The sequence below is a fragment of the Vanessa cardui genome, chromosome 26 (genome assembly GCF_905220365.1).
Source record: "Vanessa cardui chromosome 26, ilVanCard2.1, whole genome shotgun sequence".
In the NCBI taxonomy this organism is placed as follows: domain Eukaryota; kingdom Metazoa; phylum Arthropoda; class Insecta; order Lepidoptera; family Nymphalidae; genus Vanessa; species Vanessa cardui.
The window spans coordinates 3,589,930-3,611,773 of record NC_061148.1 but is presented as its reverse complement, the minus strand read 5'-3'; the positions used below and the strand labels follow the sequence as shown (position 1 = coordinate 3,611,773).

The 21,844-nt window shown below is 31.3% G+C and overlaps 2 protein-coding genes across 5 annotated transcripts in view; one reads left to right on the top strand and one right to left on the bottom strand.

The window, feature by feature from the left end:
- Positions 1-19,105, bottom strand: part of LOC124540864 (calpain-A-like) — a 57,894-nt gene extending 38,789 nt beyond the window's left edge. The window contains exons 1-2 of one of the 4 annotated variants that reach the window (XM_047118648.1): positions 19,007-19,105; positions 9,114-9,455 (exon numbers count right to left, since the gene is read on the bottom strand). In XM_047118648.1, the coding sequence (XP_046974604.1) occupies positions 9,114-9,401 (288 nt within the window). In that variant the 5' untranslated portion in view covers positions 9,402-9,455; positions 19,007-19,105. Of the gene's footprint in view, positions 1-315; positions 569-1,163; positions 1,187-2,251; positions 2,377-2,415; positions 2,571-9,113; positions 9,456-19,006 lie in introns of those variants that run through there. The other 3 variants (XM_047118650.1, XM_047118649.1, XM_047118651.1) reach the window with 3 other exon arrangements.
- Positions 19,106-19,222: 117 nt separating this feature from the next.
- On the top strand, positions 19,223-20,634 carry LOC124540730 (60S ribosome subunit biogenesis protein NIP7 homolog). The gene is made up of 3 exons (XM_047118418.1): positions 19,223-19,485; positions 19,605-19,897; positions 20,423-20,634. Exons 1-3 carry the CDS (start codon positions 19,430-19,432, stop codon positions 20,614-20,616), a joined length of 543 nt encoding a protein of 180 aa, XP_046974374.1. The 5' UTR covers positions 19,223-19,429; the 3' UTR covers positions 20,617-20,634.
- The last annotated feature ends 1,210 nt before the right edge of the window (positions 20,635-21,844 follow it).

The window sequence follows — 21,844 nt, the reverse complement described above, 5'->3', positions numbered from 1 at the left end:
GAGATCTTGTATAGTCTATGGTGTTTATTATTAATTTGTAAAGAAATGAGGTTTTATATGTCAAAGAAGTTGTCTTTTGTTATCGGAAATAGAGTTAAAATGTATATTATCAACTAATTGGAATAGTATTGCATTATAAATACACATATATTCACTAAGGATTTGAAATGCCTAATAGCTAGCCATCAATAAATCGCATAAATGATGTAAATCAATGTATGTTTATGCCCTTAGACTATTCTTAATCTGAAATAAATATAGTCTGTGGTTAGTGTGAAAGATCTTTAAGATTCCAGATTAATTATGAATACTCACCACTTTATAATTCTTAATACTCGGAAGCACTCTCTTATGTTCAACCTCCTTTTTTTGGATAACTTCATTAATTATATTCCCTATGGCCTGGGCACCATAATTTAGCAACGCTTGCCCCCCCTGATTCAATAGCTGCCGGCCGGCGCCTTGTAAAAGGCCGCCAAAACCCATGCCGCCATTTTGGCCCGCCATCACGTCACACTCACTATTACACTACACTGTTCGCACTTTCGCTACGACATTTTGAAAACGACTGCAGGAAGATACAAAAATTTGGTAAATTTAACGTGGCAATATCACTCACATACTGTACTAGCGACTCGCCCCGGCTATGCACGGTTGCAATGTATCAACTAATACTATATATAGGTACTACAGAATTTGTTTAATTACGACACTATTTAAAACTTCTAAAATTATCATTATTTCTTATTCATGTATTATACATAAAAATCTTCCTCTCGAAACACTATCTATTAAAAAAAAACCGCATCAAAATCTGTTGAATAATTATAAAGATCTAAGCATATGTAGAGACAGACAGCGGTAAGCAACTTTGTTTTACACTATGTAATGATAATTTATTAAATATAAATGCATATTGTCATGTATAGTAATAAAATATTGATAAACACATATACCTAAGGAAAATAATTCTAATAAATAAATATAAATGACTGCCATTTAAAAAATGTCAAGTAAATTATAGTAATATTAAAATCGATTGTTTATTTTTATTTAAAAAAAAACTAACATCAATATGCAGAACTGTATGCTCTATATTAGTAAACTACTAACACATCTACGCATATATAATATAACTTATTATAAAAATAAATCTAACATACATTTTCCACCATTTAAATACACATAGTTTCTTTAGGACATGCTCCTAAACTAATAATAACACTGATTCAATCTATATTCTCCGGAACATTCAGTATATTGAACATTTTCGTTTTATATACAATAGAAATTCAAGATTATTTGATAAATATTTTAATAGTAAAACACATTAATCCTTGACGCAGCACACAACACACTGAAGCTGTGGGAAGCTGTTCAGATAACTACACTATTGTGTAATGACATCATAGTGCCAAGGCATGTTAATTGATGAACAACATTTTTTACATGTTTATCATGTATTCGTTTTTTTTTAATGAGACATGACCCTAAAGTATAATTTTAGGCTGTATGTTAAATAATTTTGCTGCACTTTAATTTTTTTATCTGTCAACTCTTTTTTAAATTTTGAACAATTTAGTAATATGTCAAATATGAGACATAAACATTAAATAAAATTGTGTTTGTTAATAATTATATTTTTTTTTAGATTATATACCGAGATTAATTTTCTAAAATTTAGTATGACATAATTTAAAAATATATGTATTTATTGCTTAACTCTCTGAAGTACAAAAAGCAGATTGATAGACTCTGTTATTAAAAACCAATGATTATTTTCAATAATGACATGTTGAAGTAAACACTTAAATGATCAAAGTAATTACATGATCATAAATACTATTTTATGTTATTTAAATAAATATAAAATCATATATAACAATAAAAACAAGCATTTATTCAACTGAAAAACTATATTTTAAAGTAAATGAGTCAAAAACTTTTGTCTCTGGGATCTTCCGTCCTACTCTTCAAAGAAAACTTACAAGTTTTTAATCTGAGATTATTATAGAACAAAATGTAGTTCTAATTTTAAATTGGTGCAGTGCACGATACGGGTGGAGTCCGAAAGGTAAAAATTGTAAGCATTTTGTTATTATGTAGGTCATAGTATAGACACGTTTAGCCTACATTCGAAATTCAAGTTTTATATTCTAACAACACATAAGGTTTTTAAAACTACACAATTTTAAGTGTAGTTAGATCACTAGTGAGGTCATATAACGATAATAGGATCAAAAATATATACGATGAATCGTAAAACCCATTAACGACGCTCTGTTTCTCACTCTACAATTATATTATTAAATACACAGCACACAAGCGATATTGCCACGGATTCTACACATAAAAGCACTAAAAAGAGGTTTATTTTAATTTAATTCACTTAAAATATTTGTAACACAAACGTACCCAAAAAATTCTCACGAAAATTGACAACATAGAATTCGTCCAATGAGAAAACGCGGTTACGACTACGAGATCGTATGAAATGTCATGACCTACTGAACACGGATGGACTATAGACTGAGATTCTTGCCAACTGAGAAATGACGTAAGACATTTCGTTCATTGATTTATTCTAGACTAGTTTTATTATGTTATAGATACTATACATTTTGCACAATTTAGATATAGTGTTACAGTTTTGTTTTAATCAAGCGTAACATTAAATACAATGTAAATATATTTACAAATAATGTTTAGTTATATGGCAACACTTATTAGCCTTGAAATACCTTGACAATGAAAAATTTAAAACTACATAATACATATAATATCAATAACCTTTTATAGTAATTCTATGCATGTGGAAATTGTAGAATAAAATTATCTTATGAATGGCAATTGATCGATGTAGTTATATTTATAACTCGTAGTATATTGTAGTAGGTAGTTGAAGTTGTGTTTAGTATTTGATTTTAGGATCTTTGTCATACAGACTCAGAAGTAAGCTAGGATTACTTCTATAGCTCATTCCAGTCAATGAATCATAAGAGATAACAAAATGATTATTATTTCGTTCATAATAAGGATTATTAGGTAAATTAGGATAAGATTTTTAATTTAAGAAGGATTAATACCGTGTGTCAAATAATTTGAACTAAAATTAATGGCTGTGGTCGAACGTTAATGAGCTTTAGTAAGCCGTATTACCAATTAAAAGGAAAAATGCCCAAATATCCAATTTCAAATGCGGTTATCGCGTTAATGATACCTAAACATTACAAAATTCATATAGATACTAGGCTTATGAAAATGTGTTTGCTTCTTTGAAATCTAGTAATTAATAATGAAAATAAAACGAATATAAAGTAAGGAATAATATAAATAATCACATTTCCTATAATCATAATTATTTTCTGTACTAATAATAATATGTAGTAAGATAGAAGTATTAATACACGCCAGGCACACGCGCTAGAGTCGAGAGCAGAGGCAAATAAATAAAATTTCAACAAAAAGAAAAACCGACTTCAAACAAAACACTATTTTAAAACAAATGAATATGCACTAAAAAGTAATAAAAATAATTGCATTTTAACATATTTTTTAGAGTCCTCCTAGGTAAAATGAAATGAAGAATATTAAACTACTTAAAAGTCGATTTACGATTATATAACGTAGTTATAGTTATTGTTATATTTGGAGCCGGCGTAAGTGCAAGTCAAAGTTATGAGGTACATAAAAAAATGAAGTGAAGTCGGTTGAGAATGGACAAGTCAGCATAGAGATCTTAATGCCGTATGGCGTCATTATGTGAACGTCAAGGGATGTATCACACAATTGAATGCGCTTTAAAGGAAAAAAAACGGTATATATTTTTAATTCGATTAATAAGGTCGAACATGTAACCACCTCCTTTTCGAGCAGATTAATAAATTGACCAAATATAAAGCCGCGGAACATGATTAACAATATAAGACACCAAATAAGGATTGTGACACACGGTTCATGATTGTCATCATGCTGAGTTTAACGTGTGTATATTCAATATTGGAGAAATTAATGAATATGTAATTTAAATGTAATTTTGAACCGTAATATAACAATAAGCATATATACACAAGCATTATTGTGCGTGTTAATTCAATTAATGTCAAATACATACTCTCAGGGTATTAAAATAACACGAGGATGATGACTGTATTATGTCTCACCCCCTAAGGGTCATTAGATATTTTGCGTGATAAAATTCATCGATATATTTTTATTATTCTATTGAATTCAAATATTCTTGTGAAACAACCTTTATATGTATAGATGTTATCATTTAAGTAATACGAAAAAGGTTTACCTTGCTACCCTGTAATGGTTCTATAAAAATGTAAGATTTATCGACCTTCTGAGTGCTACTTTCTGAAGACGTGTCAAAATAAAAGTTATTCTTTAGCGTTAGTTTACGCAACATTTATGAAACGTGTTAATTTGTTAATTATTTTTTCTGCGCAAATCAATCGCTTTTGTGAAATCTTTTTTGCTCAATTATTTCAAGAAATATCTATCGAAATGTAAAAAGTACATGCAAGAGCACATATTTGAAGATAAAAAAAGTAACCTACGTGTTCTAAATTTAAACTTCAAACTTCAGCGCGCGAAAATTCAAACTGAGAATTCTGTGATCGAGTTTTGCTTGCGCTTAGTTTACGAATCGCATAGAGTAGATGTTTATCTTTTTTTGATAATAATAATGTGCTACATTATTAGTCGAAGGAATATAAAATTTATAGACCACTTAACTTTTTATGTTTTTTTTTTTTTGTAGGTACATATTTTACGTTTTAAACATTACAAAAGATAAGAAATTTGAATTTGCATTTGTAAATTCAAATTTAGTTTTTAGCTGCAACCTTTTTTAACAAACCTCTTTATACCTGAATTACGTATAAATAGAATTTTGGCTGTTTGCTGTTGACTCTTGTTGACCTTGGTAGTGTCAACAAACGGAGGGCGAGGGATCAGACGCGTACTATAGTTTGTTCCCACCACAAGAGGACAAAGGCCAAACAACATACATTTAACATAGAATCGATGAGTTGGTCGAATATAATACTTCTTTATTTGAAAAAATTGGCATTTACTCTTTTTATTCTTATGTATTATTTAAAATAATTAAAAATTATGATGATTTTTATTTTAATGTTATTTAATCCGTTAAAGATGAAGGTAAAGAGAGTCGAAATGGCCCAGTGATTAAAACGCGTGCATTTTAACCGATGATTGCGGGTTCAAACCTGAGCAAGTACTACAGAACATTCATGTGCTTAATTTGTGTTTATAATTCATTTGGTGCTCGGCGGTGAAGAATGACATCATGAGGAAACCTACTTATGTCTGATTTCATTGAAATTCTGCCACATGTGTATTCCAAAACCGGCATTGGAACAGCGTGATGGAGTATGTTCCTAACCTAAGGCCTTCTCAAAGGGAGGCCTTAGGCCACCAGTGGGATGTTTACAGACTGTTGTGGTTATTGTTGGAGATAAAGATCATATTTATTTGTTACAAGCTGAAATTTGATGAAGAGTATCTTGGTGTTATCAGTAAAAAAGTATATGCGTATTTATTAAAAGAGTAACGCGTCACTATCTAAAAATTTCGTTAAGGGAACATACGTGAAGTTATTTCAGTCTGTTTTAAATATAAACTGTGTAGTTCATATCCCTTCTTTTCGTTCTTTGAAATTTATCGTTCGAAAACAAATAACAAGCTTGTAAAAATAAATACAATAGTTATTGATATACTGATGATTTTACTTGGTGGTAGTGCTTTGTGCAAGCCCGTCTGGGTAGGTACCACCCACTTATCAGTTATTCTACCGCCAAATAACAGTACTCAGTATTGTTGTGTTCCGGTTTGAAGGGTGAGTGAGCCAGTGTAACTACAGGCACAAGGGACATAACATCTTAGTTCCCAAGGTTGGTGGCGCATTGGAGATGTAAGGAATAGTTAATAATTCTTACAGCGTCATTGTCTATGGGTGATGGTGACCACTTACTATCAGGTGGCCTATATGCTCGTCCGCAAACCTATACCATAAAAAAAAGAAAAGATATGTTTAAATTACAAAATAAAATATTATTTATTAAATTAGACTTTATAATCATATTCGAATCGATATACTACATGATTAAATTAATTTAAAGTAAAGTTAACGCCGGATCAGAATTAAAACAATCTACGAAAAACCGACAAGAACGCTACGTTTTTTAAATTAAATACATAGTCTATAGGTTCACTGTCAGTTCTATCTTCGCACATATACTATGAGGCTCTAATATATAGATATATATGATTTATAACATAATCTATATATCTATTTATTATAATCATTTTTCATCTAATTTATGAAAACAGTTAACATTCTGTTGTGTCTGAACACTCATTGTTTCTGTGTTTTCATTCTCATCTTTGCCTGTCAGAATCAAGACCTATGACGTTACATCAAAAACAGCATACGTCACAGCCAGTCATATCACTGTGATTCAGAATCTTAACGTGTGATTAAGTTCGGAAACACTCAGTATTAAGTACAAAGCCCCGATTAGTCATCAACATTCTGTGATCAGAGTATGCTAATAAACGTTTTATCGTGTGACGATTTAAATTTATGTTAATTATGTGTTACTGGTATTATTCACTGTTAATGTCGTTTTATAGACCCAGACATTAAACTTAGGTTATGTATCATCGTAATCTTTGCAGCTAAGATCAAAATATTTGGGAAGAATATATGATTGTTATATTATATCTGGATCAATAAGTTGTTTTTAATAAGAGGATTGGATTTGGTACTTTGGTTATCGAAATCCGTGTAATTTAAATGTCGAATTTTTGGCCCTTGGAGTAGTGGTGCAAAAGGCTTCATCAAAAGTATAACACCTCGCCTCATTGCCACTGGTGACAGGAGGGCTGGTTCGTTTTTTGCCCAGAGGATCGGAATTGCGATTCAACGGAGAAATGCTGCTTGCATTCTTGCTACCAATCAACGCTGTCAAGATTTATACAGTAACTAGTTTTAGTTCATATTTGTATATATTTAAGCTTTTATGTTAATAAAATATTAAAGGTACTTAATTGGATAATATTATCGCCTCGAAATTTTTTTTTCTATGGATACCGTTTTGAGTTTCAAACGTTTAGTGTACGTGCGAGAAATATAGTGTACTACGTGTAAAACTACAGATGTATTGACATGTACATACTAGTCACGTGACAAATAAGATTAGTAAGTACTTATCCAGACGTATATTTATCTTATTGTTATGTTTACTACGATACTATGTAGAGATAACTACTTAAAATGCGGAATAATTGAGTAATTTTTGTATGACTCCTGCACATTTTTTTTATAAAACCAAGAGAGCCTGATTCTACAACTACTTCTACAAAATTAATGCTAATTTAATTTACGGAAAATTTTAAAAACTCAACGCAATTTCCTCGTTATATCGATAAGGATAATAATAGCATTATTATATTTAATTAGGTAAAAAGTAAACTAAAGAAATAATAGCATTTTTAAAAGCCCGTTATTTAAATTATAAATATATAGGATAGGAAATTTTACGCAACACTCATTAATTGTTAAGAAGTTCTGCATACAAGAACATAATCTTACTTCCTGACTAACATAAATATAATATATTAGGTTGGGGAAAAAGTCTTTTCGCATATAGTATGTATGAACTTGTAATAAAATCTCTTTGGCTATACCATTTGTATCTGGCTGGTTTTGGTATCATTAAAAAGTTTTAATTTTAAAGAAGGCACTTCCAAATTCAAATTAGGAATTTGTGTGATTTTCATTTGTTTTTGTTGTTGTTAAAATGAGTGAATCTAAAGAAGAAATTCGATACATTTTAAAATTTTACTATAAAAAGGTAAAAATGCAACTCAAGCCGCGAAAAAAATTTGTGATGTTTATGGACCTAATGCAGTATCTGTGAGAGTAGCGCAAGTTTGGTTTAAGCGTTTTCAAGCCGGAAATTTTGATATCAAAGATGCATCTCGCTCTGATCGCCCTGTTACGGACAAAATTGATGCCATTTTTGAAAAAGTGGAGCAAGATCGGCATATTAGTAGTTACGATGTAGCTGAAGAACTGGCAATTGACCACAAAACGGTTTTGACTCATTTGAATAAAGCTGGGTACACAAAAAAGCTCGATATATGGGTGCCTCATGAACTCACTGAAAGAAACCTAATTAACCGTGTACTCGTTTGTGATTCTTTATTACGACGTAATGAAACCGAACCATTTTTGAAGAAGCTGATAACTGGTGATGAAAAGTGGATCACATACGACAAGAACGTGCGAAAAAGATCGTGGTCAAAGGCCGGTCAAGCTTCACAGACTGTGGCAAAACCCGGATTAACTCGCAACAAGGTAATGCTGTGTGTATGGTGGGATTGGGAGGGCATCATTCATTATGAGCTGTTACCGCCCGGCAGGACCATCGATTCAGAACTGTATTGCGAACAATTGATGAGATTGAAGCAAGAAATTGAGAGAAAGTGGCTAGAATTGATCAACAGAAGGGGTGTGGTTTTTCACCATGACAACGCTAGACCTCTCACATCTTTAGCCACTCAACAAAAATTACGAGAGTTTGGCTGGGAGGTATTAATGCATCCGCCGTATAGTCCTGACCTTGCACCTTCAGATTTTCATCTGTTTCGGTCTCTGCAGAGTTCCTTAGGCAGTGTCAGGTTAACATCACGAGAGGACTGCCAAAACCACTTGTCGCAGTTTTTCGATCAGAAGCCCCAAATTTTTTACAGCAATGGGATCATGTCACTACCAACAAGATGGCAAAAAGTTATGGAACAAAATGGCACCTACATACTTTAGTCAAATGTAAATAAACTATAAAAAAAACTTTTTGAATTTTCATATAAAATACGAAGAAACTTTTTCCCCAACCTATTATATTGATGGTATAAATGTGAAAGTAACTCTGTCTGTCTGTAGCTCTTTCACCACCAAACCGCTGAACCGAATTTGATGAAATTTTGTACGAAGCAAACTCGAACTTCAAGGAAGGATATAGGCTATGTTTTATATAGACACAGGCGTCAACCACTATCTAATAATGTTAAAAGCTCACCTCCAAACTAACGTTGACAGCGGCACAGGCCTCTTCAACAACCTCTTCGACAGCCCCGCTTTCATACTCCTCAACAGGCAGAGAAGGGTACAACTTGACTCCAGAGAACGTAGCGTCATCATCCGTGGGCAGGCTAGGGTATAAGCCGCCATTACCAATTAAACGTTCCGAACTGCCTTCGCCGTTTCTTTCCTTATTCAAAAACCCGCTCACAGCGGATGCCGCGTTCGCGGTCCTATGCCAACCCCAGCCATTGGCCCGAAAGTTCTTCGGATAATAGAAAGACATGTTTCCTCGCTTCGAACTCGAAATAAACTCAGCGGGGAAGTGTTTGTTTATATTCTGAAACAAAGATGAAGATCATTGAGTCATGTGTTCTGACGTAGCTTGTTCGAAATTCAAAATATTATTTTGACCGTTATTTGAATTATTTACATGTAAATATTTTTTTAATGTACAGTCATAATAATTTACTGGCGTAAATTATATTTTGCCTGTATATTTATGCTGTACAAAGGTAATACATATACCTAAGTATATTTTATATTTGGTTTAATAATAATGTTTCTTTGCCGAAATAATTATGTATAGTGCACAATGTAATATACATATATTCATTTATTTATATTTGTTATAAATACTTTTTGGCTGGGCTTTAATCAAATCCGTCTGGGTAAGTACCGCCCAATTTAATACTTTGTATGATAGTGTTCCGGTTTGAAGCCTTAGTAAGCCTGGCTTTTGAGGTCTAACTGCAGTACTGAGGATATAACATCTGAGTTCCATTGATGAGTTGATGTCAATGGGCTGTAGTGACGAATAAGCCCATTTGCCTGTCTACTAAGTATTACTGTTTGGCGGTAGAAAAGAGTAAGGTATATGGATCGTTTTTGGTGTGTATCTATGCAGACGGCACAAAGTCATATCACTAATTAAATATGACTACTACTAATTTACTAGTATGTATGTAGTATGTACAAGTACGTACCTACTTACTCGTACATAAAACGCATGGGACTTTTCATATACAAGCAATTTGATAGATATATATCTACAACTTAAAAAAGTGAGGTGATGTTCTATTTTTATGTGTTTACTGAGTTAATATGATATATTACTTAATTCAAGTTAGCAACGATATTGTGCAATTTTATTAATAAACTTGTTTTACTTGAATTAATTTAAGGCAATTTTGAACTTCGTGTGAAATGAGTGCACGTTAATATAAAGACTGGTTTTTGTGTATATCTGATATACAGTAGTGTTGTATCGTACACATACAGAGATATTTGTGACGTCACGCCTATTGGCTACATGCAGTGTTTCCAACGTGTATCGAATGTACTGATTTAAAAAGCCACTGTTGATAGCTTATGTCATATCAGATAGCAAGAAAAAATATTTTTTTATTATTATAAATAAATAAATATTGGACAATATCATACATTACTCTGATCCCAATGTAAGTAGCTAAAGCACTGGTGTTGTGGAATATCAGAAGTAACGACCAACACAAACTCCCAGACCCAAGACAAATTAGAAAAATAATGAACTTTCCTACATCGACTCGGCCGTGAACCAAACCCGGGACTTCAGAGTGGTGTACCCATGAAAACCGGTGTACACACTACTCGACCACAGATGTCGTCGTTTTTATTATCATGTTGTTTAATTCCTTGGTGAGTCGAAAACATAACAGATTATATAAAAGATAAGGTGAATGAATGAAACCATTCAGCCACATCAATTAATATATATATTTATACGTAATTATTCGTTTATATTACCAAAAATTGCGAGATATCTTTATGACATGTATTACTAGCCGATAGCTTGATAGCTTTGATAATATAGATTACTGGTGGTTTAAGAGACGATTAAATGTTTTCGTAAATATATATATATATATATTAATCATGTGCAAATGTCACATCTTCGGTAACAGATATTCATAGAATATTTATTTTTTATTGGTGAGTTATCAAAATGAGGCAATTTAAGCACGTATCTGCATTGCTATACTGTAAGATCTTAACCGATTTACGGTATTTTGATACGTGATCCCTAAAATGTTGTTTATTATAGACAATGTTGCATATTACTTTCTGACTTGCCACTCTTATCTCATCGCCTTATGATGACATGAGGGCAGGACAGAACTGTTTCGTTTTGATCCAGAGGATCGGAATTGCGATTCCACGCGGTCAAGATTTATACAGTAACTATTTTAATTAATATTTGTATTCTTATTAATCAGGTATTACTTAAAGTAACACCCTGTAAATTTCCCACTGCTGAGAGAGGGTTTGGAACATATTCCACCACGCTATTCCAATGCGGGTTGGTGGAATGCACATGTGGCAGAATTTCGATGAAATTAGACACAAGCAGGTTTCCTCACGATGTTTTCCTTCACCGCTGAGCACGAGATGAATTATAAACACGAATTAAGCACATTTATATAGTTATGCTTGCCTGGTTTTGAACTCGCAATCATCGGTTAAGATGCACGCGTTCTAACCATTGGGCCATCTCAGCTCATTGATGATATTACTTATTGTTAACAAATGTTTTAAAACTTATCATATCAAGATAATGTTATGGGTTAATGAGTTTATTCTTTAATAGCTCTACTGCAGTAGTATAAGTCATTGTGATACACATATTCCTTTTTTTTTAATTTTACATTCAATGTTATACGTTATACTACATTCTGCGCTCTGTGTTCTACAGTGAGTTTCTAGTTATTCTTAGATAATACCTCGACTGTTAAATTGCATTAAATGACGTTTCCTATAGTGATTCATTTGAAGCGAATGTGAAACGCATACAAAGAAATGACCTTCAGTTTTTATCAGAGCGTCGATCGTGACGAGATAGTAAAAATTATGCACTATGGTATCGATAATAAATAGAATTGTGAAGAGTTAAAGTATTCCAGTAAAGAGGGCTTATGCCCATATGTTATATGTTTTTTGATAACTTGCAATCACCTATCGCTTTTTTTTATATATGTCTTATATTTGTGCCAAGAGTGCACAGATTATTTCGCCAATGTCACGTGCGATGGAGAAGACACGATGGAGATTGAAAATTGCAGGCTTATATTAATTTTACAGGGGACAATAGTAGTAGACTCTCAGTTAAACCTATCGCTTGATAAAAATGTTTATTTCGATGTAAGTATGTCACTGTCACATGACAGACTATACATAGAATATATTTGTTTTTTTTTTTAATTTTAATGGCAAAGGAAATAATCTGTCAACCATATGTTCATGTGCATGGTGTTCAAATATTTTATTAATATTGTGTATTTCCCTCGCCCTAATTTAAACTTACCAGCAATTGAAACTTGTTGTTATTGCATTCTACATAGAATTCAGTTGAAATGTTGCCAACATTAAGGTAATAAAATTTGTTTTAATTGCAAATTCTTACTTTGGATAAGTATGAACAGATATATTTTAGTAACAGGAAATATACTAATAAAACTTTCGTTTCAAGATACTTAAATCCTTAGTTTTATATGTAATTAAATATGGACACTAAAATGCAAGGATTAAAATTTATATAAAGGAAATATTCTTAATTAATATGGACTCATTAAAGCTCTTTTCTATTCTCATGTTACAGTTTTTTTTTAATGTAAAGAATTTAATTTTTTTTATGCCACCCATGTGGAGTGTAGAATCTTCTTAGAACTGGCTAGAAGTTCAATAGTTCTAAAGATAAACGGCATCCTAATTGTAACTATTGCGGCTTTTAGTGGATAATTAGACATAGTTCTGTTCGAGACGAGATGCCTCTATGTGTAGTGCGCACGCAGACCATGGGAACTATTGGTTTGTGATGATTCAAAGATGTTAAGTGACGCTTGATTGGTTTTGACCATGACGACGTACCATCTACCTATCATTGTTCGTGTCAGGCTAGTTTTATTATCGAGTGATGACGTAGACCAGATGACCCAGTGGTTAGAACGCGTGTATCTTACCTTACGTACTCTCAATGGGATAGCAGACAGGGTAGATTTGATTTGCTGCAGCCTGAAAGAACTCACAATAATTGCTACTTGGAATATATATTATACAACATAGATAGTATTATAATATAGACATTATAAATATTTTTGTTTAACGTGCTGTATTATCGAATTGTATTATTTTGAATTGAATTGAAAACTGTATACTATATAGTTTTGCATTATAAATAAATCAATATTAACCGATAATTGCCGGTTCAAACTCAGACAAGCACCACTAAATAGGACGATTTTGAGTGAAAAACAAAATGTAGAAATAACATAAATAACATACGATCGGCCGATTTCAATAATACGTGTTTAAATCAAATTACTTTATTAGTTTTTTAGTGATCACTTTGAAGTCGGTGTTATTTTAAAAAAAAAAATATTTTATATAATATGAGTATAGAGTTACAAGCATAATAGAGCCGAATGTATTCCCGGGAGTACGTTATAACATTTAATGACAGAAAAATTTAATATAATTAATTAGTATAATTATTATAGTTTCATTAAAAACGAGGTGTGACAAAGCAATTACAGCCAGCTTATTAATTCAGGACCGCTCCTATAGGCGCGGCGCGCCGACACTATGACCGCTTTTGACAAAATGACGAAAGTGTACACACTATTTGTATTGTGTATGATTTTTAAATACTTCTCTATATTTATCTGTTTTTATTTCATGTATTCCATTTATAAATATTCAAATATAACAATGAGTTCCATTTTTTTAAATGCATGTCATGCGAAATGAACACACTATAGTGCCAAATAATGCTGGATAATATTAAAATGAGGTTGTGCTTGTAAAAACTACTATTAAGACTCAACTTGTTGGTAAGGTGTATCGAAATCCTTTAAAAAGGTAAATAATTTTACCTATATATTATTCACAACATCGGTTAATATTTTCTAACATGACCATTCTAGCTCTTCAGATAAATAAATAAGTAAATGTTACCTATTTTTGGTATGGCGTACCTTGTAAATAATTCAGTCAAAGTTACACTATAGATAGAATGTTGTAAAACATAGACAATACAGCTAAATGTATACCTAACACGATACAGCTAATAATTACGGAAATCACTTCAAAAACCTAATTGCCGAATGACTCATTACGAAACTTCCATCAAGGAAATATTTGCACTACCGGTTTACGGTATCGTACTTATGAAATATAGTCTAAAAATAATGAGGTTTTTCCAATTAATATAAACCCAATTTATCGACTCTTTGCAAATTTGGAAAAGCTTTTGTCTAAATATTTTAGGTAGTGAAAGTTAACATAATTAAGATTATTTTCTATCGGTAATTATACTATCGATGAATAAGAATATTACATACGGCAATAACGTAGCTTTCTGTACCTAAATAATAAAAAATTAGAATTGGATTATTAATTCCGGAATTTTCTGAATACAAAAAAACAAATGTTACCTCTTTATAATATTTTATTTTAATACTTAAAAATCAAAATCTCACTTAATCTTCTCTGTATATCTATTCTCTCGGCACCAGAAACTAAAATCATCTAGCACATGATTACCAAACAATGGAAAGCATTTTACAATGATTACAGCATTTAAAGGGTGCAATATAAAATAGCGTACTCGTATACCCATAAGTCGGTTTCAACATTTCAAAGATGATGTACAAGACGACTTCTTTCATAATCTTATTAATATTATTAGTAAGAAAGTTTGGACGTATTTCGGATGTTTGTAACTCCATCACGTCAAACTTTTCAGTTCGGAAAATTTGACCTCTGACGCCTCCTCTCAACACACGTAGATATCACAATGGAAAAAAACTAGAAAGAAAACTAAAAATCTATACTGTCTTCCAAACACAATCCTCTAACCCAAGGTAGTCTGGAAGAAATTGCAAATAAGCCATAAGGCCGCCTTTTCACCATTAGCTTATTAGTTTGTATATTCTGTAATCGTTTATGATTGTAATTGTGGTGTACAAAAAATTGTTAAATAAATAAATAAAATCTATACTACTACTATAGTTACTACAGTTACAGTTTTTTTATAGAACATAAACAACCAATTGTTAGAAGAGCATACATAAACACCACTCGTTATTGTCGAATGATTAAGTAGACGTTCGATGAGTTATTCGATTAGTTCTTAAATGGATCAATTATCTCCTTCATCCAGTACAAGTACTGTCTAATTTCGTCGATTTATTTAATGGTTCCCGAAATATATATGTGAATGCAGGTTAGTGAACACACGTGTGGCGCTTGCTTTATGATTTCCTCTAGTGTCGAGTACGAGGTAAATAGGATCGCTTTGAAAATCTATATTATTATAAATGTCAAAATACTCCGACTGTCTCTCTAGCGCTCTTTCACGACCAAACCCCTGAACCGAATTTGATGAAATTTTATATGAGAGAGTCGATATGGCTCAGTGGTAAGAACGCGTGCATCGTAATTGATGATTTCAACGGGTTCAAACCCAGGCAAGCACCGCTGATTCATGTGCTTAATTTGTCTTTATAATTCATCTCGTGCTCAGCGGTGAAGGAAAACATCGTTAGGAAACCTGCATGTGACAAATTTCATAGAAATTCTGCCACATGTGTATTCCACCATCACGCATTGGAACAGCGTGGTGGAATATGTTCCAAGCCTTCTCCTCAAAGGGAGAGGAGGCCTTTAGCCCAGCAGTGGGAATTTACAGGCTGTTGTGGTTTGTTTTTTGTTGATATGAGAGAGAAACTTGAACTCCAAGAAAGGGCGTAGCCTTGTAATTTTTTGCCTAACACGTGAAAACCAATGCCTTAAATTGAGAGCGAGTGATAAGCCGTTAGTGAGAAGTAGTTTATTAATAGATTAAGAGAAAATAAATGTTATGAGATAATACTGGCTGGCAGAAAATGCTGTTATAGCGTTAAGTCCGCCCTTTGCACTTGTTTTTGTGCAATAAAGAATAATAAAAAAAAATACAATCTCTTTAAAAAATCTTAACAATTTGACTAATTACCTTAGAAGCAAGGAGTGACGTTCCTAGTGACTGAAATTAAATACTTGACACTAAGTAGTATACGTCAGTCAGTATATTTAAACCACAATTTTCAAATACATTGTGAAATTCTTCATGACTTCCTACCTCCCATCAATCCATCTTTCTCATGTTCGAGACTTCTGAAACGTAATGTGTAATCCAAAAATACTATACTACAGTTTCATTTGATATTGTGTCTTATGTATTTAGGAATAAATGCTAATATAATTTGCATTGAATTCGATGTTTCTCAGAAAGACTTGTATATTATATGTTTCATAAATCGGTCGTTCACTTATGATTAAAAGATTGGTAATTTAAATATTTTGTTTTGTTTCGTTTAGCTGTTGTTTGTCTACGGTTGGTCTTGATGATTTCAATCAAAAGATGTGGAATAAAAAAAAAACAAATAATATCTCTATAATAGTGTCTCATCTGCTTGAAATGAACTTAGATGAAAATATACTAATGAAATGATATACTGTCGTTTTGATGAAGACGTTGTTTTTATCCTTATAAAGAAAGACATTGAGCTTTCATACGTAACCCTTATCGTAATTATTTTTACATACCGTATATATGCATATAAGCTGTTATTAATTACAATTTTTATATTATGCAAGTAATTTGATGTTTAGATATTGGTATTATGAAAATTTTAAACAAACAAACATTACCGATACCCCGCCGAAAAAAAACCATTTTTTTTTAAATTATAATTCAGGTAGTAAAAACTTTTTGATTAACAACGCGATGAAAAGTAACTCAACTTTTCATTATTTAGCAATCTTTTATAAGCTCTCAAATCGTAGCTCATACTATCTAGAATTCCTATAAACATCTATATTTATCAATAAGTACCTCACCATAACTTTAAACGACTGTGCGCATTGCTATGAGAATTGGTGAACTGCCAAAACCTGGTTCAAAAGTTGGCCAAACGCTGGCCATGACCCCAAAACTGTTAGAAGATTTATGTTATAAAGGAACTCTTAGATACCTATTGAGTTACGGTAATGCTATATTATATACTAGCATTGGCCGTTTTAAGCATAACAAACGCCCTAAACAGTGGTCTGACAATATTTCCTCCCTCTAAATTTTTGTATTCAGTTCATTCTACAGACATACTGGCCCAATCACCCTTCAAAACGGAAAAAACAAGGGGCATAACATCTTGGTTGGAATGGTCAATTTTTCTTACAGCGTTGTCTATGGCTGGTGATGGTCACTAACCATCAGATGACCCATCTGTTCGTCTAGATGTCCTATGTCATAGAAAATCTTCAATTTATCTCCGTACGGTTTCACCGACCTTACTGCTCTGCCCCCGTTGATAATACAGTCTTTTTTTAAACCACTAATCGAAGTAAAGGTAAACAAACCTTAGAATAACATATCCTGCATATCTACAGATGCTAAATAAGCACTATAAATAATTCTCGATAAATATATTTTTATATATAGTTCAACACTATTTCACTTTACTATTTAGTGTATAAATTTTAATTTTGCTACCGAATAACAATTTAGCCAACATTCAAAATGGCAGTTTTTTAGGATTCTTTTTTTTTTAAATTATGGCTTATATTTGTCAAAAGGGGACAGGTTATATTGCCAATTTCTCGAGCGATGCACACACGATGTAGATTGAACGGTACGGTACAAATCTATAACGAAAACCATTCATTAAACTAAGAATTGAATTGAACGAAAACCATAGATTATTCAAGATTCAAGAACCCAGACTAAAGATATCGCGTTAGTGTGTTGTCATTGTTGTTTATTTGTTTTTATTGTTCCAATGAATGGAATGTCCTGTACGAATATTGTTACAGTTTGAGTTCCATCGCTGAAATGAAAGGATATCAACAATTTCACGGCCCTCAGGCAATTGACAGTGACATTAATGAATTCTGTTAACAGAGTTCAATTTTAAATTTAAATTGTTTTTTTTTTAATTGTCTTTCTCAGAACGATGACAACCACCATAATGCATAATTAAACAGTAATCCACTTTCATTACGTGACTCATGTCTATCTGTATTTTTTTTTTGGCAAACACAAAACACTTTAGCGGTAATCAAACAAACATTAACTTTTGCGACTCATGAATTCTTTAAAAAAGAAATAATCTGTACTAGTAAATAAGGAGAGGAACTCGTGACCAATGGAACAATAAAATTAATTCTTCTCTTTACTACAACTATCATAAATATATTTTATAATACAAGATATCCATACTTTTTGGCAATTTTACAAAACACCTATACATAGTAGGCGTTTTTTTTAGGGAAAAACCTCTAAATTACACCGTAATTAAATTGTTCCAGAAATGCAAACATAAATTAAATAGTTTATCTTAGAAATTCTTGTTAAGAGGATGTTTTGCAATGTTAAATAACTAATAAATATTTAGCGTATGTTTATTATTTACGTGAGGAAATTGTAAAATTTAACAGTTTTTTAAGAGTTTGCTTGAATTCAAAAGAGCGAAATTAAAAATACTCTCGATGTTAATTTATTAAAAGCAGCACTTTATTCTAAATACTATTAACAATAGTCGATGTCTTACTTTATTTCAATTCAGATAAGATACATTTTTATTTATTAGAATTTTTTGTTGTTATCACGTGATCTACTTGTTTTGTTTCAGGGTCGTGAAATAAAACAGATGTGAAAAATACGTACAAACACTTATTTAAAAGTACGATAACATGAAAAAATTGTTTATATATGCAGTAAAGTTACCGGGAAACACATTTCTATATAGAATAATAGTATTCTATGTTATATAAAAGTTTTTAAGAATATATTGTAAACAATGAGAAAAGTTCACTTACCACCGTACGTCACCAAGTCCAACACGAAGTTGAATGAATTTAAGGTTGAGGTGAATGAACATAGAATGATTTGCGGAGATTTGATCATTCATCTTAACAATTCTTACAGATAAAAAAGTAACAAGAAATCCGTTTAGAAATATTGAAATTGAAATAAATCAAGATTTTTAATGAATTTGAGTTATATTATGATTTAATTGTATAAAATACGATTTCCTTTATTATTATTTTTTCACCAAATATTATATTTTCTTTAGACAAAATTTATATATCCTCGTGGATACTGTTAAAAAACATAAACGTCAACTTCGACTTCACAAGATCGGTGACATTGACGTTTCAGATATTTTAAATCAACACGACACACGTGCGTTTGTAGTGTTTTGTAATTTAGTTATAAGATATTTTGTAAAATAAATTAAAATGAAAGTTCTATCAGAAACTCGAACGAGAGTTCTGTTTGAAAAATTGACTAAATAGTGAGTATTATCTTACATATCTTTAAGTGCTGTGTATTATAGTTGTTTCCTTTAACCGCATTCGATTTTTGAATATTGTTTAATTTTTTTTCATATAAATAATATCTTATCTGTTACAGTATCGGTGTAAACGTAAAACTTTTAATAGACAGGCCGGATGGAACATATTGCTTTAGAGAAAAAAAGGATAGAGTTTATTATATATCTGAAAGGTTATTACAACTCGCACAGACAGTCAAACCTGAACATTTAATATCCGCCGGTACATGTTTTGGAAAATTTACGAAGACAAATAAGTTTAGGTTACATATAACAGCATTGACATATATCGCACCATATGCACCTTATAAGATATGGGTGAAGCCATCGGCTGAGCAACAGTTCTTGTATGGAAACCATGTTATTAAGAGTGGTAAGGCTTTTTTCTTTTTTACATAATCTTGATTTTATTTAGATAGTCAGTTGAGGATTTGTGGTAATTCTATTTGGGATTTAATCAGAAATTGTGATATTATTATGTTAGGTATTGTGATATATTATTATTCTGGAACAATCTCTAAATTTAAAGTCTTTATTCAATATAGAAGCATCTTACTTACTTATTGATTTTCAAAAATATATCACTGGCACGGAAGACAATTTAAAACTTATCATTTAGTCAGTTATCATTTGATAGTAGTGATATAATATTATATTCAGTTATTTTATAGTTTAGTATTGTGCAGTATAAAAATAAATTTAACAATTCTTGATCAATAATTCTCTTATATTGCAAAATTTCAATATAAATGAACAATTGGATACAAAATTACTAATTTGATATTGGTAATATATTTTTTATTTCTTTTTCTATGTTGGAACTCTTCTCAACAAATAATTCAAATACATTGTCACACATCTTTATGTTTACTTATGATCTTAATCAATTTAATTTCAGGACTAGGAAGAATAACAGAAAATACACCGAAACATCAAGGTGTTGTTATAAACACAATGTCAGACATACCGATAGGTTTCGGTGTAGTAGCGAGATCAACTACAGAATGTAGACATGCAGATCCATTGGCCACTATAGCATTCCACCAAGCTGATATTGGAGAATACATAAGATCGGAAGATACTTTGGTTTGAAATAAACGTAGATTGATATCTTTTAGTTTTATTTATACCTTTACGAGTTATTTTATTACTTGATGCAAAGATCATATGGAAATGAAAATGAAAGTATTAACATCCATTTAAGCATGTACAAAATATTTTTTGGTAGTATTATTATTTTATTTTTGTGGCATTGTCAACCTCACTCAACATTTCCAGCTAAAATATTTTCTCAAGTTTTAGTAGTATTTCAGGTAATCATCTTAAAATTATGATTATTCCGAAATTAAAAAAATTATAATTACATTTTTCATTTTTAAGTTAAAACGATTTTATTTATGTATACAGATAATAAATAGCAATCAGCTATGTACAAAAAAAAGATATAATTATTAACTATAGATAAAAGAATACCAAGCTACAAATGTAGTAAAAAATAGTTGTATAATTAATTTAAATATTACTCATCTCAAATCTTTAACAGCGCCATCTGTTAGGTAAGGACAATTTTGATACTATTTGTATTTTTTGTTCATAAAGGCGAACTAATTTAGATACAAGACACTAGATGTCTCTGTATTTAGTCAACGAAAGTGTAGGTAGTCCATTGCAAAACAATATTGTGTATATAAAATAATGCAAGTTAAATTGAAAACAAAATTGTATAACCTATACATTAGCGTAATTAAAAAATAAAACTATTAAGAATAATCTTTCGTTTTGAATGGTATTATCACAGATTTTGGGAAATCCGAATATGTTCAAACCAAATACATATACCTACTAGCTGAACCTGCGCGAAATTTATAAACTTTATCTTTAGTACATCAATCACCCCCTCGAGGGGTGAATTTAATATTTTAGCCTTATTTTTTTCCCCGGGACTCCAACTATCTCCATACCAAATTAATCTAAATCGATTCAGCGGCTTAAGCATAAAGAGGTAACAGAAGGAGTATCTGTTGCATTTATAATATTAGTTTAGATAATAAATCTACTTATAATAATATCAACGATTTTTTCTGTTAAGAAAACAAGTATTTCAAAAATTTCTCATAATCATTTATTTTAAGACATTGATATGAATCCATGTCATCAAATTTGTACACCGTGAGTCTTTGCTTTGAATAACACCTCATTGCTTCGCGTTTTAGTCCTGCAAAAAGGAGGCTTAAGGGGACTGTGATTTGCACTATTAGACAAAAATAATTCAAAGCAATCATGTACCAATAGTCAGTGGCGGCGCAAGATCGAATCTTAA